This window comes from Perognathus longimembris, chromosome 22 (genome assembly GCF_023159225.1).
Source record: "Perognathus longimembris pacificus isolate PPM17 chromosome 22, ASM2315922v1, whole genome shotgun sequence".
NCBI lineage: Eukaryota > Metazoa > Chordata > Mammalia > Rodentia > Heteromyidae > Perognathus > Perognathus longimembris.
The window spans coordinates 24,375,504-24,401,548 of NC_063182.1; the positions used below are offsets into that span (position 1 = coordinate 24,375,504).

The 26,045-nt window shown below is 37.7% G+C and overlaps 1 protein-coding gene across 11 annotated transcripts in view; it reads right to left on the reverse strand.

The window, feature by feature from the left end:
* Positions 1–26,045, reverse strand: part of Mctp1 (multiple C2 and transmembrane domain containing 1) — a 346,766-nt gene that overhangs the window by 63,501 nt on the left and 257,220 nt on the right. For all 11 annotated transcript variants that reach the window (XM_048331271.1, XM_048331270.1, XM_048331275.1 and 8 more), the window contains one exon: positions 9,221–9,274. In XM_048331271.1, the coding sequence (XP_048187228.1) occupies positions 9,221–9,274 (54 nt within the window). The remainder of the gene's footprint in view (positions 1–9,220; positions 9,275–26,045) is intronic.

The window sequence follows — 26,045 nt, forward strand, 5'->3', positions numbered from 1 at the left end:
ACCTTCATCTAATCAAGTCACAGCAGCTCTCCCTTGGTTACTATTATTTTCTTTTGTCAAGTCCATGATACCAGCACAGAGTCATGACCTGAAAAGTCTTTGTCAAACAAATATTAAAAGCTGGGCATGGTTGCACACATCTGTAATCTTAGTTCCTCAGGAGATTGAGGCTGGAGAAGTTTGAGTTTGAAGCCAGGCCAGGCAAAGTTAGTGAGACCCGATCTTTGAACAAAATACAACAGGGCTGGATAAGTAGCTAAACACTTGCTAATTGGGTACAAAGTACAACTTTCAATCCCTAAGACCGAACAAAACAAATCAGATACTCGGGACAACCAGCCTGTTGCTTTAACAAATACCACTCCAGATGATCAAAATCAGACTTTTGATTGTGTGTGTGTGTGTGTCTGTGTGTGTGTGTTCTAGGGCTTGAATTCAGGGCCTCATACCCTTGCTTGATATTTTTGCTCAAGGCTGGTACTATACCACACCGCTACTTCATGTTATTTGTAAATGAAGAGTTTACATTAGCTCAAATCTTTGAGGAAATTAGCATTAATGTCAAGAGAAAGATGTTCAGAACATAAGAGATACAAATTTATATAGCTTATAATTTCTAAGAAATAGCTCATTTACATAGTAAAAAGAGCATGAAAATGTGTGTGTGTGTGTGTGTGTGTGAATGTGTGTGTGTGTATATGTGTGTGTATTCTGCTGGGGGAAAAGTCTTTCTTACAGTTCTCAAAGGATTTGTTACCCTTCATATGGGTACCATGGTGGGGTAAATATTTTAAGAAATAGAATAAATCATAGGAAGAAGTGCAATTCTTCCATTGAAAACTGACTCTCAGCATGACTTGTTCCTTGTTTATCAATTCATATTCTAGGATCCTTAACCCAGAAACCATACTGTATAGATATAGGCCACCAACCACATCTATTTTTAGAAGAAAAATTTCTGAAATACAAATTCAGGAAATTCAGATAAAAATATTCACTTTGCTAATACTACTTTAAGTTTTCATATTGAATGAATGGCTGTAGATTATGCATATAATAGGATAGGATCAAGTTAAGAAAAATTAGGAGCTCATATCTAGTGCTTACAAATATAGTGTTCTTGGAGAAGTGTAGATACTGGTAGAACGTACCGGAATTAGTTCACAATTGCTGCTGCAATGAAATTGCTATAAACGTGGAGTTGGAGTTCATCTATGACCTTATGGCTCTGTAGATGAGGATTCCAAAATGGGTCTCACTCGGCTATAGTCAAGACATAGGTAAGGCTGCAAGGCAGAATTCTTTTCCTTGTCCTTTCCACAATCAAGAGATTGCCTATGTTTTCTTGGCTGTAGTCTCCCTTTTCCATCTCCATTGCCAAGCCACAGGGTCCCCGCTCCCTGTCCCAGCCAGCTTGTGTTTTTTGCATGCTGTGATGCTGCTGCTCAGGTCCTGACCAGTTGCTTCCTCCTTAGGTAATCGCCATCGTTCCACAGCTGCCTTTTCAGCTCTGTGATCCTGAGGTACAGGCACGTGCTGCATTTGGCTCTGGAGCCAAGGGCTTGTGCATCTATTCTTTGTGAATTTCCCTGAGATTATCAGAGTCTAGTTAATTAATGTAGAACAAAGGCAAGGTGCTGTGGGCAGCTTGGATTCCAAGCCACAGATCACTTTCAGTGACACTGAGCTGGGAGAGCTCTGCTGTCAGGAGTCCAGCTGTTTCAGCAGCTCTTCCCAGTTCTTGCTGTGAGGATCCTGAGCCTTGCTTAGCTAGGGCCACAGAAGTGGCTGCTGGCTGCTCTCATGGCTTCTTCCATTTTTACGGATACTTGTGATATTGGGCCTATTAGCTAATCCAGCATAATCCCCTATTTAATGTCAGCTAGTTGGTAACCTTCATCCTATCTGCTATTTTAATTTCTTCTTTGGCATATAGTATGACATGTTCAGTTTCTAGGGCCTTAGGGAAATGAACATTCTGTCTAATTTCAACTACTCCTTACTGCCTTAGCCAGCAGAGTGGAAAAGGCCTAGATGTGCAACAGTGAGCAGTGGAAAGCTAGAAGGAAATCAACCCATGGCTAGAAAAATACCGATTATACTCCCTAAATATTTAAAGGTCATATCCAAAGTAATGGGCAGCTGTATTTTGATCCCAACTCTCCCCTGGGAAAACATTGTCTTAAGGGAAAGGAAAGGGTGCCAAACTTGGAGTCAGAAACTCAGCATTATTTATTGTTTCTGTTTCTGTGGCACTCAAGTTTTGCTAAGCTGTTTCCCTCATTGTATTACTTTTGTAATACTGTAGATCAATTCTGAGGCCCTGTACATGGGAGGCAAATGTTCTCCACTGAGCTACATTCCCAGCTCCAAGAAGTCTCATTTAAATATATAGTGAAGGTGATCTACAGATGGCTTACATTCACATAAGTCAGGTAATGAGTACATTTCTTTCGGAATCTCCCTCATTTTCTCCTAGGTTTCCCCCTCCCTCCCTTCTCTCTTCAAAAGTTGTTCATTTCCAACATAGTGTCTAGTAAGCATCACTGCTGAATTAGTTTACCCTTTGTCACACCATTTCTGTGCTTACCCCTCCCCTCCTCAAGTCAGATAAACTTATATACAAGACAAAGGGTATAGAAATAAAAAGCCACAACAAAAGGGGAAAAAGAGAAAAAAAAACACCACAAGAAGTAAAATAAAAAAAGCCTCTTGCTTCCGTTTCTTGGAGGTCATTTCAATAAGCATCATTTCATATGATCAGATACACACAGCCATTGAGCCCTTGTGATCCCCTCCTAAGAATATCCTCCTTTGGTCTCACTGTGTTAGAGGACTGTTTAATCATGACCAAGTGTAACTTCTTTGTCTCCTGCTACCCATTAGGTTTACTTGTAGATTTATAGGCACATTCTAATTATTACAAATGAGGAGAACCATGCAGCCTATGTTTCATTTTAAAGGAGGTAGTTGACTTAGATTATTTCTTCATTACTTCCAAATGTTAATTATCAACTAGTTCTAAGAAGTGTGGGAAGTTCCTATAAACTTGAGATCATCAGCCAAGTGGGCTTAAACTCCAAATAAGGATCCAAAAGACCAATGTATCCTTCCACACTGTTCACTTACTTTATTATTTGCTTTTGGGCTGAAGGACAAAACAAAAGGCAAGAAATGATCTATCAGATCTTAGGCTGCCCAATCAGAATTAAATAATTGGCAAGCAGAGTGTAGTGTACTACAATTGATTTTTACAATCAGTCAGTTATCCATCTATCTTACATTGTTAATTTTATATCTCTAGTATGAGATATTCCTGTAATTTCTGAAGATATGTGTAGATAGACAGGTCTTCCTTATTTATTGTAGGATAATTGGGACATAGTGTAAGGATATTCAAGGAACACAAAGGTTATTACATTTTCACTTCTAGAGCATAGGCAGGTATACGAGGGTATGGTAGGCAGAAGAGAGAGGCCAAGACTCCCATTGTGTCATGTATAATACCTTGTTCTTTATTAGGAGTAAGTGGAGGGATATGATGGCATGGTTATTTATTCCCATGATTAGGGTATATTCCATAGCATATTTAAGAAAGTGTGAACATCTAACCTAGAGCCCTTAAAGAAGGCTAGCTTCTTCACAAAAATGGTAAATTGAAGTGTGCAGTAGGTTTTAACAAAGATATTTTTGAGTGGTGATCACTTGAAAGATGGAGGGACACATGCAAAATGGCCACAAGGAGTAGAAAAACAGCAAGAAATCCAGGACATCAGTCTTCCAATTATTGAGGGCTGAAACAGAATTCTACCAACAACCTTAAAGATATTGGAAACATTCTTCTCTGAAGGCTCTAGATCAAAACTTAGCCTGACTGGTTCTTTAGGGGGAGCAGAGAACACCTCACTATGCCCACACTTCTGACCTATCGAATGGCATCTGAAAACAACCAGTGAATTTTACATATCTCTAGGTTTGTGGTAACTTGTGTTATGTAGCACTAGGAAATGCATAAATGAATACAGGGGCATTCCAGTTAAATGTCACTTCAGATTATTATTATTAATAATAATTATTATTATTTTGCTAGTCTTAGGGCTTGAACACAGGGCCTGGGTACTGTCCTGAGCTTCTTTTGCTCAAGCTAGCACCACAACACCCCTTCTGGCATTTTCTGCTTATGTGGTACTGAGGAATTGAACCCAGGGCTTCATGCATGCCAGGCAAGCACTCTACCGCTAAGCCACATTCCCAGCCCTCAGAATATTTATTTATTTATTTATTTATTTAGGCCAGTCCTGGGCCTTGGGCTCAGGGCCTGAGCACTATCCCTGGCTTCCTTTTGCTCAAGGCTAGCACTCTGCCACTTGAGCCACAGCGCCCCTTCTGGCCGTTTTCCATATATGTGGTGCTGGGGAATCAAACCCAGGGCCTCATGTACACGAGGCAAGCTCTCTTGTCACTAGGCCATATCCCCAGCCCTCAGAATATTTTTTAAATAATTTTTTTGTCTAGATGCTGGTGGCTCATGTTTGTAATTGTAACTACTCAGGAGGCTGAGACCTCAGCATCATGGTCTGAGGCTCGCTGAAGCAGCCCAAACTTGGAGACTTTTTTTTTTTTTTTTTTTTTTTTTTTTTGCCAGTACTGGGGCTTAGATTCAGGGCCTGAGCACTGTCCCTGGCTTCTTTTTGCTCAAGGCTAGCACTCTGCCACTTGAGCCACAGCGCCACTTCTGGCCATTTTCTGTATATGTGGTGCTAGGGAATTGAACCCAGGGCTTCATGTGTACGAGGCGAGCACTCTTGCCACTAGGCCATATCCCCAGCCCCTGGAGACTCTTATTTCCAGTTAACCAGCAAAAATCTGGAAGTGGGGGAAAATAAAAACAGCAACAACAGAAAAATGGAAGAACTCTAGCCTTAAGCAAAAGAGCCAAGCAAGAACATGAGGCCCTGATTTCAAGCCCTAGTACCAACAGACATAGACACACACAGACACAGACACAGACACAGACACACACACACACACACACACACACACACACACTAATTTTTGTGGTTGCTTCTCATCTCCCCTTTCTCCAAAGCCTTTGTCTATTTCCCTACGATACAGCGACTTCACTGAGAGTAACTAGAAAAGGCAATTTGTCAGGTTAACATCTCCCATAACAATTATCTCTTTCTCTGTACCAACTCCTACAATTGGTTTAAGATATAGAGATGTATGAATCTTAGTCACATGTTTGGTTTATAGAAAGAAACCAGAATGTACAGATTTTAAGAATTAAAGCAAACAATCTGTCTATTTTGAAGTTCCTCCGGTATGTTTCATTCATTGCATTTAGTTATCTTGAAACACAGTAACCTTGACATAACAGTTGAACAAAAAGGAGAAGCAATGTAAGCATAAATGCCTGAACATTTTAATATCTTTTATCAATAAACATTACTAGAATGCCATGCATTTGAATTCCTGCTTGTCCTGAGGGAAACCTGCATTCTGTTTCTGCTTCCTGAGACTGCAGCTGGATCTTATTACAAGGGTACGGTAGGACACACCATGGGAAGCATGCCGAAACTTTTTAAACCACAAAAGGAAGACTGATCTTCATTAATTAGATGTTGAGATTATGCAGATTAACCACCTTATTATGATATATAACATGGTGAAAAACACTGTTATATGGCTTGTTGATAACTGCACCTAGGTAATTTAGTTAAGCTTTATTTGCTTAGACATTCTATTAGCCACAAAGGCAGATTTTGATGTCAGGTCAAAAAATCAGGTCAAACTGTGACTTTGTGGTTGATGACTGAGAGAATGCTTTACAACAAAGGGAATGGAGAACACAGTATGATGTCTTTGCAACGTTTAACTCAGAAAAAAGACTTTCATCTCCAACCTAAATTAACATAGTGGTACTACATAATGCAGACAAATGAAAATATTAACAAGTTGATGAATCGTAACTAAGACTCCTTACTTAAAACTGCCTTTGTAAAACTGATGGGATTGGATTAAGAGAGAAGCCACCTAATTTTATTTTATAGAAAATATGAGCAATGGGTTTATGAATAGATTTGAGAATAAATTACAAATCTATGGTCCCACAAACTCTCATCTGAGTATTGGTAAACTCTTTTAATAAAATGTGGAACTCAATTATAAAAAAAAATACAAGGCCAACTATGGAAAGATAAAAGAAAAAGGTGGACCCTGGCATCATGCTTTAGCCTTTACCAACTTTAAAACCCAGGTGCTAAGGTCCATACTAAAGAAAACCTATTACCAAGTTATTCTGTGAAGTAATTATAATCTTCATCTTTGCCATGCATAAAATTACTGAAAACACCTCAAGCTCAAATGAAATAAAGGACTGTAGTTTATGCCCACACAGACCTTGTCAAGTAGCCAATGACCTGCCCTTTCATTGTGAGTGACTAATGTCAATGCTGGCTCTAAAGAAAGACACTTTTCATAATCGCCCAACAATCTGCTAAGTGAAAACATATGGATGGACTTAGGCAAAGCCTGCCAGGGGTCTTTGCTGAATGGAAAACAGGTGCTCTCATTCTGTGCCGCGTAATACCCCATTTACCCCCAAGTCCAAAGGTTAGAGGACTAATAGCTGCCTGGTGGCAATCAGGGAAAGCCAAGACACCAGCCCTGGTGAAACATCTGGGACATATTTTACATACTTGCAACATGTGCTTCAGGTTCAATTAAAGTGAGGCTTTGGCACATTTATTAATCTTTTTTACTTTTATCCTATAAGAGGACCCACTGACCTGACCTTACTATTATACCATATGAGAAAACAGAGAAATAATGAGAGCTAGGGGTTAGTACCTGTTCATATGGCAAAAAACACATTTGTTTTCTCATGAAATTCCATTACGCATGACTCTATACACAAACTTTAAATAGAGGAACCAATGAATTTTTTTAAAGTAGGAAATTACCCTTCTTCCATTTAGACACACTGATAGCCAAGACTTACAGCTTTTACTGCTGTGAGACCCAGCCGGGAGACAGAAGCTGGTAAATGGAAACATACATATTTCCACCTCTTAGTGTGAAAACTGCATTTCAAGACATCTACTCTATCTTTTCCACTATTATGTAAGAATTTAAAAATCGATCGTAATTTGTTACATTTGAGAATTCTTTTGTTCTGAGATTTTCACGCTATCAGTTCCATTATGAGTTCAAATATATATATATATTATGTATTGATTTAATGTATATGTTTATAATATAGATTTCATTCAAAGAGCTGGATTTATGCAGAGACAGTTCGCAATTTTTTCCCATGAAACACACAGTCAGCATCCTGTATGAATGAATCTAGTTGAATTCACACAGTAATTTAAGCATCTACTTTCAGTCAACTTTGGTAACGAGATCTGAAAATGTGTTAGAACCAGGGTTTCAATTTCAGACAACCAAACACTCGATTACAATAGATGCCACTCTAGAGATTTGGTGGTATTTCCATCCTGGCGTATTCCAATTGATGTCTATGTTATGGTGAGCTGGTTATCCAGGCGTGCATTTGTTTCCCATGCCTAACTTCCTCTCTACTAAAAAATGACCATGAAAAAGAGACGATTAAAGGAATAGAGGATCAACAAACTGGCTCAAAAATAGAGGTTTCCTTCAGTCAGGGACAATGAAGTAGTAGACTTCACCAAGGGTTTCCATTTATTAACATTTCTGGGCAAGCGCCTGCTGCTGGAAGGGATCTTTATGGCAGCTTTCATAATAAAGCAGCACCAAGCAAGGGGAAATGGCCATAAATGGATGGCAGCTCAGTGTTTATCAGCAGAGAAATGATGATTCAGAACTGACACGTTGACTTAAAATACAAGCTCTCTACAGCTCTACAACTGACCTTAACAATAAATCATATCATTTATTGCCAGAAGAGTATGCTCATGTTATTTAACATTAAAAAACAAGCACATATGTGTTTTTTGCAGGAAAGACATTTTGTTAGTTTTATGTTTGGTGATGTCGCTAATGACTAAGTGATATACAGAAGGGAAAAAAATCTCACATAAGAGCTCTATCAATTTAAAAAGTGTTTGAAAGAGCATTAGAAGGAAAAAAGTGCATGTTTCCATTTTTCCTTCAAGAACTGATAGTCAGAAAAAAATGTTTATGAGGTTAACTAGTCACTGTGATTTTTAAAAAATGAATGCAACACAAATTCTTACACTGAGACATAACTGTTCATCTCTACCAGAACCAAAGGCCAAGGACATAAATTAAGATATGTTTTTCTCTTCAAATTTTTTTCATTGCTTTAGGATAACAAAAGTCAGATTGGGGTGAAGGCCAAAATCAAGTTTTATATGTTGAACAATGTGTGAATAATTAATATCCTCTCCTCTGCTTCCTGATCTCACCTTCGGAATGTTTAGATTTTAGGTCTAGAAATGCCCAGAGGTCAGGATGTCATGCGTCTTTTCCCTCCTTGCCACAGAAAACAGCTCTGTGACCACTACCACTGCTGCCCTAGTACAATGGCCTTCAAATTCATCTTTCATGTCCTCTTTCCCCAGGGACAACCAATCTAAATAGCTATAGAAACTGGCTGCTATTTACTGTAGCCAGTACCCCAAGCCAAGAGGCAATCAAAATGCAAGCTCCTCTGAACAAGGGCCTCCCTGAGGAGGAACGTGGGACTAGTCCCAGGGTAGGCAGCGACAATGAGCACTGGGGTCATTTAAATGTTCTTCTGAATTCTCTATACCCCTGTTCTTTCACTGGACCATTCTTCAGAAATTACTGATGATGATATCCATGTTCAACTCATGCAGGCAGCTACTTTTTCACTTCCCTCTTCCTTCAAAGTATAGACCAATTTGTAATACTCAAGATAGGACACATATTTTGCCCTTCAAAAAGAGTTGTCACTGCAGTTATCTTCATGAGAGCTACCAAGTTCCAGACAAGCTAAAATTTTATATATATATATATATATATTTTCCTAGCAGAAAAATATTTGACCCAGCTCTGGACAAAAGCAAAGAGAATTTATAGCCCTTCTCTCCCTCTTTGCAACATGCAGTGACATTGTTAGGATGATAAACAGCACTGTCCAATTTTCTGAACTCAAACACTTCAACTCCTTTTTTAACTGTCTGTGAAAACAGTGTCATGTCTCCATTCCCCCATCCCCAGGTACCCAAGTGCTGGGAAAGATAATTACCTTGTCATCTTTGTCATCTTCTTCTTCCTCGTCCTCTAACATGTCCTCCACTACCTGCAGACAGAAACAGAAGTCGTTTTTTGCGCTCTTAAAGGAGAGAATTTTGTTCTGTCATTTTGAACCTTTTGGAAATAAAAACTTTATTAACATTTGAAATGCCTGCACTGGGAAAGGATGTTTGATCTGGGAATGAAGATTAAGACAAGATTCTGCCTTTAACTGATTAAACACCAGGCAACTGAAGCCCCATCAAGGAATTCATACATGAGAAATGTTTTGTGTCAAAGAATTTGAAGTATGTGTAAGGCAAACATTCATTTGGGGAATCCTTCAAATCAGGAAATTTCCCTTCTACCTATGCTGCTGTCTAAGTCATGTACTCTAAATTTAGAGTTAAATAATGAAGCATGAAACAGCTCTGCTATTTCTAATGTACTTTTTGCCAGACTCTAAGATTCTTTAAAAAAACCTACCACTCTTTATTGATTCATTCTGGTGGTCTATGTCACAAAATTAACAATGTCTTTTATGGCTCAAATTTTAATTCTTATGCAAAAAATCATCTCTTGACTATCTTTGTACTTTTGGAATTTTATAGATTACTCAAAACTCATTTTAATTCTCTGTGACTTTTCATACAAGGAATATGAGAGTGGATGTCATTAATAGAAATGAATTCTGTGATCATATATATATCACATACACATACAAGTTGTATGTACATGTACATGCCATACATATACTTAATATACTCTAGTTTACCAACTTTATTGGAATGGACTAATGATTTTGGATTTCCAGGCAATGCTGCTTTATCTCAGGCATTAAGAGTGGAAATTCACTTCAGTTCAGATTAGGTCTTTTTAACAGTTACAGGCACAAAAATTGGATCATATGCAAGTAAAAAATGTAAAATAAAACAAACCAAAAAAGAAGAGAAGGATTTGTCATTCAGATATGTCTCCATTTACTACATTTATAACACTTAATATAATTTGTAGATGCTTATGCCATTTTCTAATCCAGTCTGAGTATCTCTAAACAGACTCATGGTGATCAAATAATCTGAAGCCTACCAAAGCTCACAACTTTAGGGGCACTTTAACCCTTTTGTGCGTCTTCTGAATATAAGCAGGAATAATCTATAAGTAAAAATTTGAATATCAACACTGCATTGTGCCACGAATTGTGTAAACTGATACAGTAGATTAGAATTTTCAGTTATGTGTTAAAATATTCTAAAAGCTCTATATGATTTAAATGTAAACCACATATAAACTTCTAGGTCACATGAACCAATATATAGTCAAGGGCATGTGACATTTGTGAAGTTGTTTCTAAGTTAATGTCACATTTTCCATGTTCTAGTACATGATAGAATTTTAAGGTCTTTCACTGGGACACTCAGCATTTGAAAAAAACAAACAAACAGTAACACAATACCTAGTTTCTAATATGTGGTCATAACAGGATTTATACTACACTACATATAGAAATTCAAACTAACAAGAACAACTCTTGATATTTTCTCTAATTATATTCAGCTATTCCATAATCACTTATAAATCCCCTTGTCCAAGGCAATGTGGGAATTCTAAGATGATTATCAGGGACATACTTTCCTGATAATGCATATCAATTCTCCAGAACGTAAATTGGGACTCTCAGGTAAGCTTCAGGTTGATGTCCAGTTTTCTCCAGCTTGAAGCATTCATATTACAAATATGCAGACAACAATAGTAACAAGGTTTCATTGCTGTGCTAACCCAGGCTATCCCAAATTGGACTATTTGTGACAGAGTTTTAAAAAGGAAATCAGCCACAAAGTTTCAACATGTTGGAATATATCAAAGGAATTCCTCCAACCCTATGAAGATTTTTTTAATGATTATTTTGAATCATTTAAAATTTAGTTATGATTTTTCGCTAAAACTACCTATGCATTTGTATCAAATATGTCAAAGAAAAGAAAGTATTTCACTTTTACTCTCATGAATAAACTAAAACCTATTGTAGGTAGTTATTACTAAAAGTGTATTATAAATTTCCTGACCACAGCATTTACCATTGTACTGTAAGTGCTATAAAGGCAGTATGGTGTCAGGTTGTCCCTAGAGGATTGCTAGATACATAGCAAAGGTTCAAGAAGTATATTTTTTGTCAAATACATAAATACATTATCTGTCCTTTATGAGACAGGGTCTTTCTGTGATAAGCCAGCTCTTGAACTCACAGTCTTCATGCCTCAGCTTCCTAAACATTGGGATTCCAGGCACATGCTCCTATTTTTTTTTCATATTTTTGAACACATTTTTCAGTGACTCTTCTTTATTCCATAGACCTGACTCAGCTTATATGAAAAGACTTATACCTAGTCAATGGCACAGATTAATAAGGGCAAGTATTCAAAAAGGCTTCAAACGTTAGCCTGGAAAGGAGCCTGGGAACATTCACTCTTTAAGATTTGGGAATTTAGGAAATTCATTTCCAAATATATAACTCAACCATAAATGTAAATAGTACATTGCTAGGCACTGGTGGCTCACTTCTGAGAACTTGGGAACCTGAGGACCAGTGCCTGAATCCGGCCCATATAGGGAAGTCCTTGTGACTTTTATTGCCAACTGGCCACCAGAAAGGCTGAAGTGGAGCTGTGGCTCAAGTGATAGACTTCTAGCCTTGAGCAAAAACGTTAAGGGTCAGTATGTAGGAACGGAGTTCAAGCCACAGTACCAGCATGTACATACGTGCAGACATATGCACACATGCACACACACACACACACACACACACACACACACACAAAGAGAGAGAGAGAGAAGAGAGAACGTACTACATTCATCTATACATCCTACAAACCATCTGTGAATCTTATGTTCAACTATGACTCAAAGAAGTCCACAAAATCGGGCTCTTCATTTGAAAAACCAAAACTGTTCTTATCCTGCTCATGTGGGCAATTGGCTACGCACAATTACTCCACAAATGTGCAGGCAGAACCACCCGATACAACCATTTGCATTTGCATTTGGCAGCCAAGTGTTGTGTTAGTGAGGCCCTCTATGTTGTGTGTTAGCACTCTAGTGAGGGTTTTCCCCTCCTCTAGTGGCTTTTTAATGTTACATCATAAACATCTACAAGTAAGGATTTATAATACAGATGGTTTCTTACTGGTACCTCCATTCTGCTCTGTAATGTATCTGTGCTATTACATTTTGTTCAGGTGAAGCTTAAGGTGCCATGAAAATGGAGATGATAATAGCCCTTATATCTCATAGCACTGATTAAGGATCCAAAAAGAGCATGTATGTAAAGTGCTTAACATAGTTCTTGTAGCCAACTAAGTTCTCAAAAATGTCTTGTAATAAAAAGAACATCAGCATAGCAGTCAACATTAATTTTTGGAAATTAAATTGTATCTTTTTTTCCTTCGACCAAATACTCTATGTTCTTAATGGCACACAAAATTCTGATTCATGCTTTCACTGACACTAAGAAACATGTAGAAGGGTACAGTAAGAGATGTGCATGAGGACTTTAAATTAAAATGGTGATGCTTTCACAATTAGTCTTTAGGCGTTAGTGGTCCAGTGAAATGAATGGCTCACAAGACAGGAGTGTGTTAGAAGCTGAGCTGTGCTTTTAGACATGAGCTTCAGCCAGACTCAATGAACTCAAACTGCAAACTGAGCTTTTAAAAACAAACCACATATATCACTGAAGTACATTTAATGACTGCACAAAATTGCAACCTTTCCCAGAGAACTCAAACAACACCTGCTATTTAAAAGTAGACGGGTGGAGTTTAACACTTAACGAAAGAAAACAAACAAAATACAGGAGTCCTAGTGTCAAATTCCAGCTCTTTCCTCTTCAAATAAAACCAAATAAGCACAATAGTTTTGTTTCCAAGTATTCAAAGTCCAGTTGCCCAAACATTTTCAGCAATAACACACACACATACACACACACACATACACACACACACATACACACACACAGTTCCTTAATGGAAAAAAATGAAAGCGTAACATAAATACATTTTAGAAAAAATACATTTACAAAGTCCGTCCTTCCTTCCCCTTCCTTCCTTCTTTCCTTCCTTCCTTCCTTCCTTCCTTCCTTCCTTCCTTCCTTCCTTCCTTCCTTCCTTCCTTCCCCTTCCTTCCTTCCTTCCTTTTCTTTCTTAAGGGAAAATCTTTTAGGTTGGCTCCAGAATTCTTTTTCCAAATTATGCTTTCTGATACCTTACTTGAAAGCAAGTAGTATTAATCAAACAAAGGAAGGGCACTAGGGAAATCAGAAAGATGTAATGCAAGCAGTTAAAAGTGACATGACCTTCTGTAATGTCGCTCGTCACAGACTTATATGCCACACACTGAAGGAAGGTCTTGAAAGAAACTGATTCTTGCTACTATTCCTTGAATGTAATACTAATAAAGATGACATTTTAAGAAACACACACACAGACAGCCCCAAATGCAGGGTGCCAGCTACATTACAGCCAAAGGATAAGCAGATAACATTATTTTAAAAGGGATAATATTTCTTCTTCCATATTCAATATTTACTGAAGCTTTTTCATTAACATATAAAATGCAATATGTGGCTGCACATTTTTATAATCAATTTACAAAATGGTACACATCCCATCTATACAATCTATGTATCTTCTGTAGATGTACAAGCGTTTCTTTCAATATTTTAATACTTTTTCAATATAACCCAACACCATGGAACATTGCTAGGAAATAAAATTTTACTTGACCAAAGATGTGGGGGGAGGGGGGCAGAAGTGACTGGAAGGATGCAACAAAAGGAAGAAGACCAACCCAGTGTCAGAATCAATAGTGGATTCAGGTATATTGCATTTCTAAAATCATCACAGGACAGTGAATACTAATTACTGCTTTTTAATCCCAATGGATGGCACATCTATAAACCTAAGGTAACAAAAGGAATCTTAAAGCTCTTCAAATAATTCTTAAAGCACTTAGCATTGTAATTTTCTCAGGAATTTTGTCTTCCACTTCTCTAAAACACTGAAAAAAAATGGTGGTAATGTTCATCTTCTAAATACTAGATCTTGTGAAAATATACGCATTGAAAGCCAATGCTGACACAAACTACTTTCTTTTGTATGTTTATTTCCTTGAAGATAATCTTGAATGAAATGGATGTTTTGCTATGTTCGGAATGAACAGTTGCACAATTCAAATTGCTTTACTCAAGCAGTCTATAAAAAAGCTACATATTTAAAGAAGAAATCACTGCTGTTCAGATGTGCAACTGCAATGTTAAAATATTAAAGGAGATTGTCACAAAAGAAGTTTCAGTTTTAATTTCATATTCACAGAACCTCAAATGTGTACAGATGCTCAAATTGGGATACATCACTCACTAAATGCTTATTTCTTTCCAAGATAATGGAAGAATTAGAGGATGGAACTCTTCAGTATGGCCTGGAGTCCATTAATATTATCATGTGTGTGCATAACCAGGCAGAGAATGCATTTGTGTGCTCATGCAATCAGTACACGAGTAAGTGTAAGATGAAGTTATGGAATGCCTGTGATAGAGAAAAAATGCATACAACCACTTAAGTGATTTGGGACTACTTGTTTTTTTTGTGTTTTTTTTTTTTTTGCCAGTCCTGGGCCTTCAACTCAGGGTCTGAGCACTGTCCTTGGCTTCTTTTTTGCTCAAGACTAGCACTCTGCCACTTGAGCCACAGCGCCACTTCTGGCTATTTTCTATATATGTGGTGCTGAGGAATTGAACCCAGGGCCTCATGTATACAAGGCAAGCACTCTTGCCACTAGGCCATATTCCCAGCCTGATTTTGGACCACTTGGAAGTTATCAGAGCTCAGGCTAAGACTTTGGTCATCAGTAAGGTAATTACATGTATGCTTGGGCAGTCCTGTGAGGGTTCTTACAAGACTTCTGAGAAGATACTTTTACAAAATGAATGGTACAATTATACTGCACATACAGCTTATCCCATATTTGCAAGAATACCAAGACTCACAAATGGGATAATGTGAGGTCTCATAGAGTGTAGTTCGAAAGTCACTGCATGTATGATGGCAGCTTAGTTTGATTCACACTATTAAGGATTTGACCTTGGAATATTTCAGCTACAGTAGTCATCGAGATAGCTGAGCCACTAGATGTAATAATAATTAGTGTGATAGGCTTGCCAGTGAGGCTGAATATATTGCAATAGAAAAGAAGGCAGACAAAAAGAGAAAAGCACTAGTACTTATTGCTAAAAGACTTCCTGATTTTTAAAGACATACTCAAATACAATTATTTCTTGCAGAATGCATTTCCTTGGCTCATTCTGGGAAGTGCCATGTTGTAATTTTGTCTGATTCTTAATAGAAAATGTGGCTTTAATGTGGCTATCAGATGACTTTTGATTCATGCCACTGATTACATACAGCCTGTATTCTGCATCAAGAGCTGCATTCTGATTTGCAGTATATTATGCTTTGCTATAAGGTGTGAAGACAGGAAATTTACTGGCCAGGAGTATGTAACCTTTTATTTTCTTAAGTGTTAGCTTAATATGAAGAAATATTCATTCACTAAGGAAGATTATAAACAATAACTAATGTAAACTCTATAATAAACCTAAATATCTTAAATGAATTTTTCTGTCTTTTCCATTCTCAGTATTCTTAGACTTACACAAAGCACTGTGAACAGAAATCTAGTGTTTACTTGAGTTATGTCTCCACCTAAAGGCTTCACAATGTATTGTATATTTTGCTTAGAGGAAAATTCTAATCGCGGAGTCCTTAGGATATTGCATATTAATTCCGTTGAGTAGGAGAAAATAGGTCAACTATTAACCTTTAATGTTCTTCTAGAAAATGCTTTCTTGAGCATGTATTACTTATAAGTTTGAAAAATATTAAAAAAAAAAACTCCTCTCCCTCCCCAAATGAGTTATTTAATGTGCTTTTAAAGCAAGCTGAAAAGATTACTAGATTCATTACTAATGTTTTATAAAATTCAATATTTTTAAAGTAAAAAATTGGAGGGCATAAATGATAAAGTTCAAATAAAATGGAAGTTATTTCTTTAAGCCTCTTTAAAGTCAAAGCTCCATTCCAAAACAACTTTCTATTTTTAAACACATGGCACAATTTCAAATGTTTGACGTTTTGAAAACCACCTTAGGAATTGGTGTTTTTTAGTCTGTCTAATGAAGGCTCTGCATTATTTATTATTTATTTAACACATTTTCTGCAAAGCAAGAAGAGGAAACTGCTGTGGTTTTTGTTAGAGCGAGTGTCCTTCCATCTGCTCAGAAGGTCCCCGGCTCTAACCTCCTCAGCGATGCTTGGGAATATTAGCACGGCAATAGGCAAGTTCTTTTCAGATAAATGTATAATTTAGCACATGTGCTTACAGGTTAATAGGACACTTTTGGAACATTGGGAAATCTTAAAAAAAAAATACCTGAAAACAACAACAAAAAAGAACCCAACCTTATTTTAGAGCTTCATGTTAGCAAGCCTTTGGACCATAGTGACCTGTTAAGATTTTATTTTATTTCTATGAAAGTTCACAGGAATTTCCTAGTTTAAGCAATGCGCTAAGGGTCATGGAGAGATTGGGTAGAATGGATATACATGCAGAGAAAAAACTGGCATGAGTGAGTTTTATCTTTTTTTTTTTTTCACCTACAATGCTTCCAGGCCCTTGAGAATATAGTATCAGGGACATTTGACTATAAAAGGAACATGTTTTAAATACCAAAACACATAGCCAGAAGACACCAGTGCTTTTATCTTTTTTCTATAAGGAACGATAAAAATTTTATTAATTTTTTTTACAAAGAATAATCTTCACAAAAGAAAGCCCTGGTGGATTTGGAGCAGAAAGAATGCCTGTGGTAAATGGTACATTGTAGCTCAGAAGCCTGAGTGAAAAGAATATCCAGGAAACCTCACACAAATCCAGCCAACAGTGATATCATAAGCTTCCTGCAATGTAACACAGAGCTTTCTCCCACCTCGCAAAAGCCTTCCCGGTCCACGTCCCATTTCTGCTTTATCTTGTGTATTGTATGATCACTAAATTACTTCATTGTGCATTTATAATATTTATAGTACCAACATTTAGTTAAATAACCTTTATGTAAGATTTATGTTGATTTTTTTATTTCTCATTTAATGGCAAATTATGAAGAGCATGTTTCATAAAGATAATTCTCCATTTAAATTCATCAGTCCATTAAATATTAAAATTATGTTTCTGATGCAATCGAGAACAAATTTGTCCAGCTTCAGTGATTATTTGCACTCATAAAAATTAGGCTTGATTAATAAAATTTAAATGCTTGATTAAGTTGACATTTTCATGTTTCATTCTGATTTATTAACATTAGTTCCTGTCTCCGGGCTTGGTAGCTCTTGTAGGTTTACCATTCCCTTTCCCTAAGTGAGGCTTTTGAATAGAGTATTATTTTGCTTCTAGACCTAATGACGGCTTTACTGAATTGTCCTTCGCCTCTGGTGCTGCCTGCCTTTGTCTCTGTGTACTGTACAGGGTGGAGAAATATGTTGTATAATAATAAAAATGTTTCTTTCACAGATGCATGGATATAGTGTAAAAAGACATACATTTATGGTTATTTCTGAAAATTTCCAGGGTTTTTGAAGCTTTAATCTGTAGAGGATTTTTTTTTATCAAGTTTCTTCATATGGTTTTTCAGATGACACAGATTTGTATTGAACTGGATGTATGTGGAAGTTCTGTACACATACCAGGGGGATTATAGACATAGGAAATTTTACTGTGACATTGCTATTATCTTTGCCTATACAGTTAAAACTTAAAAACAACTTCTAAGGCTGTGGAAAACCATTCTCTTTAAGAATAGTTGTTAATAGTAGAAGACAATGCTTCCAGAGTTAGTAACCTATTATGTATATGCCTCCATCTTATCCACACTGACTTATTTACACACAATGAGGTAGCTGCTCGTCATTTACTGAAAACTTATTATATATATGTATATATATACACACACACACACACACACACACATATATATATATATATATATATATATATATATATATGTGCTTGATACATTATGCTGTGTTTTAAATCCCTAGGAAAACAACTCCAAGAAAGTAGCTGTTGTCCCCATTGCATTGGAGAGGATATTGAGACCCAGAGGAGTGAGTGAGTTTGTAAAGTTAGCTAATAAGTAGGAGGTTTGGAAGTTAATCTCACCAATCATCTTTTACCATCTTGAGAAGTACAAGTGGTAACACTTACTTTCAAGTTGCTTTTGCTTGTTTGAGTACTTTATACAGGTTAAAGGAAAATAAGTTTGTTAACTCACAATTTTGGACAAGAGTTTCTTTTGCTGCATCACAAGAGGATTTAGAAGTGGAAAGGGAACCAGCCTCGGTGCAGAGGAAGGTAAACACACGTGGGTAAGCTTCTCTTCATAACAATCTACTCTCTCAAGCATTAACTAGGACCCTGAAAGAACTAAATTAATCCTTTTAATGGGGCAGCATTAATGTGACCAATATCTTCATGTTTCCTTCACCATAACTAAGAACTCATTCAATGGAAAAGACCTGGGTTTCAGGGAAAAATCCACTATAACTACTGAAGAGCACCTCTTTGCTTTGGGACATTCTCAAATGCATCTCTAGAGACTGAACAAGAAGTGAAGGGTTCACATACATGGCAGAGGCTAACATATGAAGATAACTAAAATGTACCTTCTAGGGCCACTACCACTAACGTTAAAACAGAGGTCTCTCCTCTGAATCTTGATAGACCTAAACTAGGAATTGTGCTTTCTAGTGAGAAGATCTTCAGAAAATTGCCTGGTAAAAATAGAAGTGTTTTTTTTTTCCCTGTATAACCTTTTCTGTTTGAACATGTCACGTACAGGTAACACTGATCACTGTCCATTCTACAATTTTATCTTTGCAATTTTAGGTTTAGCTGCAATTGGAGAAGAGAGGAAAAGGACAGTCTGTAAACCCAAGAAGTATTAAAGGCAAACATAGAAAGGGAGGGAGGGAAGGAGAAAGGGAGGGAGGGGGGAGGGAGGGAGAGAGAGAGAGAGAGAGAGAGAGAGAGAGAGAGAGAGAGAGATGAGGCCCATGGATGTTACATGATTTTTAGCGTTTTCCTTTACATACCAACACACTCATATATTCAGTATAAATAGGTACTCCTTCTACCTATTATATCCTGCTATTTACTTGTCTATTTTTTTCTTACTAAGTTACACTGTTGGGGGTAAAGAACAGGCCTTTGTTATCTTTAAACAGATAATCCTCTAAGGTTTTTTTTAGTGTGTTGACTGGAAACAATTGTGCATAAAAATTAGTCTTTGATTCATACAGGAAGATCAGACTAAAACATTTGTTCATTCATCAAACAATTTTGAGCAAATATTATATGCTGCTATGACTGAAACTTGTTCTGTGTTGTGATTAGAACAAGTATAATAGATATAGGCTACTTCAGAAGACTCACAACCAAATATTTCAGTACAGTGAGAGTGCTGAAGTTTTTACCATTATGATTTCTACTTTAGTCTCGAGATTCTGTCAAATGAGGCTAAAGGCCATGACAACCCCTTTCTAAGAGAACTTTGATGGAGAAAATACAAACACCAGACATAGACGTGATAGACCTGATAAAGATAAATGGGAGGTTCAGGCATGTGGCCAGGTAAGACACAATGAGACACTAAAAGTGTGTAAAGCACAAGAAATATCTTACTTACGGGTCCCCAAAAGGCTAGGGTCACCAGGGAGAGGCAGAGAGACTTCTGGAGACAGCAAGGAGCCCAACCAGGGGGCGGAGCATTCGGGAGGAAGCAGGGACTTACACGGGTCATGCCTTTATTCGGGCCTACAGGCATTATCCCCTGACTAATTTGAAGAAAGCATGTGCAAAGAATTTATTTATGTGGCTCTGGTGTGAACCATAAAGTTTAATCCTGGGCAGCAATTGTGAGGGTGTGGATTTGGGATTAGTATGACAAGTAAAAGTAGGCTATATTACAAACAGTCACAAAGGAAGGGAGATTTTTAACTAGCCAGAGATGACCAGGTACCAGTGGGTTTCAAGTAACTTAAGTCAGGTCAGAAAATGGATGCCTAGTCAGCAACTGTATAACAAATGAATTTATGAGGGAGAAAAGGAAACCTAGAGAGGCAGGCTCACTTAATCCCCGAGAGCACCAGTTGGTTGGGAGAACTGGGGGGTAAGAGAAAAAAGAAGTCAGCAATGCTTTTCCAGAAGAAATAATGAATGATTAACCAGGCACATATACATAGAATGCTAAGGTTTAACAGATGTCAATTTTGTATTAATTACCAAAATTTAAAAAAAAATCTTCAAGATGTCTTCCCAGAGTTTGCCAAAGCGCCTAAAGATTTAAAAATTTTCCTTAGGGAATAGAAATAGAAAAAAAATACTGAAGCAAACATTTTTAAAGAAAATAATATTTGTATAATGAAAATTATGCAACCACTATACAGCCAAAAATTTCCAGCAACATATCAGAATACCACTAACTCTGTTATAGAATACAGAAGATTTTGCTGCTGTTTGCTTATGGTGCTGGGAATTGAACCCAGGACCTCCTACATACTTGACAAATGCTCTACCACTTACCACCCAGACTCATTATAGAATATAAACGTAGATCACCATGGGTTCAGTGTGATGAATTTTAAAGTACATGATAAAAAAACATGTAGTTGCAAATGTATTTTAAGAAGTAGAAAGGCAGGTAAGGATATGTAGAATATTTGGGTGCATTCTGCTCCCACTGTTCTTCCTGTAGTAAGGGCCAACCACCCGTCTTCTTCACAGAGGCCATGACCCACCCCATCTCAAGGTTCTTCTTTTCTCAAGGCAGAAGACTCTCCTTCAACTTCTTCTTCATCAGTGTGGTCCCACCACTTCCTACTGCGGTAAAATAATTTCCCTACAACTATGACACAGGTCCCAGTTGGAGGAGCCCCATAGTAGCCAGAGTAATTTACTTAGGAAGAATCTGGCCTTCACCATGACTACAACTGGCTGGAACACCACTTTAGTCTTGATGAAGCCCTCTTCGGCTACAGAGACACAGTGTACCCCACTTGGATCAAGTCTTTCAGATGCCTTGCCTATAGCAAGGAGTTCCAGCACTACAACTGTGCCACACATCAGTACATAATTTCCACCTGGCTCCCAAGGCTCCACAGAGTTGTCATAGCATGTATATCTCTATCATGGTGCCCTCCTGTGGTTCATGACTAGACACTACTCTTCCCTGGGACACATCTGTTTCACACAGAGCATTCCTACTCAAATGGATTGACTTGGCTGAAGTGACTATCCGAGAATCAGTTTCCCTATATACCCAAAGACATAAGTATCACCCCTTCTTGCTGACTCTGTCAAACAGTTGCCTTTGCTGGGTCTGTGGGATGGATATACAGGAAGAGAATGTAGGACTGAAAGTCTGTCAGAGTTTCATTCTTGTCCAGCTATGGTGAAGAACCTTTTGAAAGTGTCACAACCTCTTTGTGCCTTGGTTTCCTTCTCTCCCAAGTGGTTAGAAATTATGGTTTAGTTGAATTAAGTGGAAAGAAGAACATGAGGATATCTGGACATTTGTGTTTGTTTCCTCTTTGGTTCAATAGCCCCACCCTTTGTTCAGTAAACATAGACCAAAGCATAGACCGAAACTGGCAAGGAAACTGGCTCAAACAACTAAAAAGCAAAACATAAAATCCGACAGGAACAATCTTCCTAGAATAATGAGGAGATGGAGCTTATTCATCTGTGGTTTGGATGGGCCCTGCTTATCCATGTTGGAAGATGTTAGGGAACCACCAAAATAGCACAATGTTACAATTAGAATTTTATTTTGGGGGTCATCTTTTCTCTATGGGTCTACAGGCAAGAATATAAGACATCATTGGGATAAACTTGTCAGATAAATATAAGATATTCATTCAAATTGAAAATTTGAATATGTAACATGGTTATCTAAAATTCTAACTTAATTTGTCATCAGTGCTTTTATTTGTTATTTTTGGAAACCCTAACTTGACGATGAATTCAGGGCTTTCCATATGCAATGGCCACTTGTTAAGTAGAAGGCCCAGTCACCTAGGAAAGGGATATGGTCATAATGGGGTTGGGGGCATGAGTGGAGAAAATATGGAAATCCATTTGGTTCATGTCCAGATCCTGAGATTGTTTTGATCATCAATGAATTGGGATACTACTCTGTACAGTAAGTGACTAGCTTGCAAGACTAACAGCTTTGATAAGGTTCATGGGGGAGAATGTTTCTAGTAACATCTCATTGGCTGCTGTTTCCAACTTCTCTACACTAGTGATTGTGTTGGAAAACTAAAGGTCTGGATTTCTGCATGGTCCTCCTTAGATTTTTGCAAGCTGTTGACCTTCTGAAAAAATTGAGAAAACTGCTGTTGAAGTAAGCACGAAGAAGGAATGAGTAACCATCCATTTTTAGATGTGTTTATAGGCTGTATGACTCAACGAGGCTTCTGTTAAGAGCACTGAGGATGTGGCCTTTTTGGTTCAGAGATGTAAACAGCATAGATGTGGTCTCTGGTACTTTTAGTGAGTGATAAAATCATATTGAAGTACAGAGGATCTAACTTATATTCAAAGTGCTTTTGTAAATGAGTCCTCTAAGTCTATTAGTTTAGTTTTGGCAAGCCTTTTAGATCCTGTTAGGAATAGTTCTCTTGTTTACTATTCCACCGATTCAAATATTCCATCGTGGTTTACTTTGTAACCAAGAAGAGTAACTGAAAAAAATGTAATATGTATGTTTGGCAGGGATTCAGATCAAACACCAGTTGTTTGGGAGACATTCCTAAATTTTCCAACAATAGTATTTATGATGTAAGGGAATGTTTTTTTCTTTATAATCTTCATCTCTAAAGATGAGTGTTCTATGCCTAATTGGACCAAGCTCAACCAGAAACAATATTCAGTTTTATTCTAAAGGGGGAAATAAGAACTGAGTGCTTTGTCATCAGAGGGAACTAACTAAATATTTCAGTGTTTACTAAAGCATTTCTGCAAGGCAGACTTTGTCTCAATTTGTGTCATAGTCATATCATGAGTCAGAGAGTGATTTCATCGATCTGCTCCACTCTTCAGTCTTTTAATGCCACCATTGATTAGACAACTGGGATTGTTGTGTAGGAGGCATATCATGATAGTAGGAATGAATGTTCTTTTAAAGCATAATTTAAAAACCCAGCTTGAAGAATTTCTGTATGTTAACAAAATTCAAAGACTTTCTTCACTAATGTGAAAGCCCCCCCCCAAAAAAAAAACCCGGCTTTGATTAACCCTTTCCATGCTCAACCGGGTGAGTGGAAGGTCATCTCCAGGCCACAAACGCTTTTGCCTTTGATGGGACACCTAGGCTGGAATGGATATCTGGAGAAATCAGTGAGTACCATGGAAGGAATCTGGAAGGCTTTGGGATTTGTGTAAACATCCAAGATGTGAAGAAAGTGTTCTAGTACGAAAAACATTCCAAGTGTGTACTTCAGTAATAGCCTGAGGTTTCAAGAAGGGGAAAACTTAGAGATTATGTCACACTTTCCCTGTAGAATTCAGTTTATTCTCTGTCATCTTGACTTTCTTCATTTATAAAATAAAGATAAAAACTATTTAGAATTATTCATTTGATATACTTATTGAAAAGGATAATAAGATGTCTTTGAAAGGCTTAGCAAGATATCTGATACATACAATCTGCTTAATAAGATCCCACTTAATAAGATAGTGTTAATGTTACTTTTTCCCCCTCCATCATTTATGGGTGAAACTTGCCTAGGGGAAGATGGGATATAGCAAAATAGAGCCCCAAGAGGAGATGTAATTCATGTAGCAGCACAAACTTTGACTATGGCCTCTTGGGGAAGTTTATCCATAGGTAAATATGACACCCACACAGGGCGCAATAGGACCCTGGTTTGCCTGTTTGTTCACCCATTTCCTTCCTCTGTGAGACTTGGGTCCCTCTTTTTAAGAACGGGTTCAGGAAGCTTTTTATTTTTTTTCTTCATGTACCTGTGTGTCCTTAATGATGAAAGGGCATAGAAGGGCTCGATCTGCTGGCTTGGGTAACACAATCGGCTGTTTCTCTCCTGAGAGGCTGATAGGATGAACATTAAGTACTTCACAGAGCACCCAAGTTGAATAAGGGTTCATTAATTAAATAGATATTATTTCTTGGGTATCTTCAACGTAAGATATTTTTGTCTCCCAGTGTCTATAACCTGGATAGTTGGTAGCATCCTAATAGGCAGTTCACGGGATAATTTTTCTCAGTGTTTGGAGTGACAGCTGAAACCAAGAGGAGGATGACATTTCTATCGCTATCCCTTTCATGCCGGGGACATTTCTGAATAAAGCATGCATTAAACAGGTTCCTCTGGAAAAAAATCTAACAATCCTCATGATAGAAATTTTAATGTCGTGGTCCCAGACTGGGTAGATTCAGGCCTAGAATTTCTTATTTTTAACACATCTAACAGTGGAAGTCAAATAACATCTAACTACACCCCTTCCTCAGGAGCTACTCCGAGTTTACATTTTCAGCCTCACAAATGGCTGTGCCTCATTACTCTATCCGTAATGTGTTCCAGTCATAAGGTGCAAAAAAATGTATTTGGAAAGGATTATTTTCATTTTTTTCATATGGAGTCACTATAGTAGGGGAAAGGTAAAGGCTCCTGAAACCTTAAGGCTCTCCAAGACCAACAAGGCTTTCCTTAATAAACAACATACCTTCTTCGATCCTTTCCTATTAACCTCAACTATCAATCAGTACATCGAAGACAGAATTTTCACCCACAGTTCATCTTTCACACTGTGTATTTGCTTTCCCCTCTCAGCATCTGTATCATGGAACTATGATTTCCTTTTGTCTCTTTTCTGTGTAGACCTGAAGGTCATTTACATTTTTTCTTTTATAATTTTCATCCTAATCAATTTTCTCAGCGGAATGAACAGAATGTATTTTGAATGACAGAAGAGTCCTGTGAGCTGCCCTGCATTTCTCATTCTTTTTCTTTCCTAAGACAGAAAGTCTTCCTGGTTTTGCTTGTTGGCTTAGAGACTCTGTAAAGTTTTATACATGCCGAAAGATTCTACAATGCTTTGGGGTACCAGTAAGGGCAAAACTACCTTTCTTTGAGGGCTATCTACCATTGAGTCACTTAGTCACAACACAGCAACCCCTACAACATTATTCCTTAATTTGCATGTGCACACAGACAGAGAGACAGACAGACACAGACAGACAGACAGACAGACAGACAGACACACACACACACACACACACACACACACACACACACACACTGCAACCAGCAAAGCATAATCCAGGTTTCTTTTGAAAAGGAGCAACCAGTTCAAATGCACAGCTGGGTATGCCAGAAAACACATAATTAGACAAATTGGATTTAAGAGTTACGTAAGGTCTCAACTGAGCCAGTGAATGAGAAGCTGAATGAAACGTCGTGATTGCTGCTCTGGTGCCTGGGAAGAACAGAATCTGTGGATATGTGTGTTTGGGGCAAATAAAAGGCAATTACTGGGAGTTATGGGGTATACTTGGCATTCTAGGAGAGTTAGACTATAGAATGTTTCATAGTGGGCTGGGAGATAACAGGTTCCCCAGGGCAAAGGCGGGGGCGGGCGGGGGGGGGGGGGGGGGAGGGGGGCGGAGATCTATTAGAAGACATGTGACTAAAAGGGGAAAAAAAGTT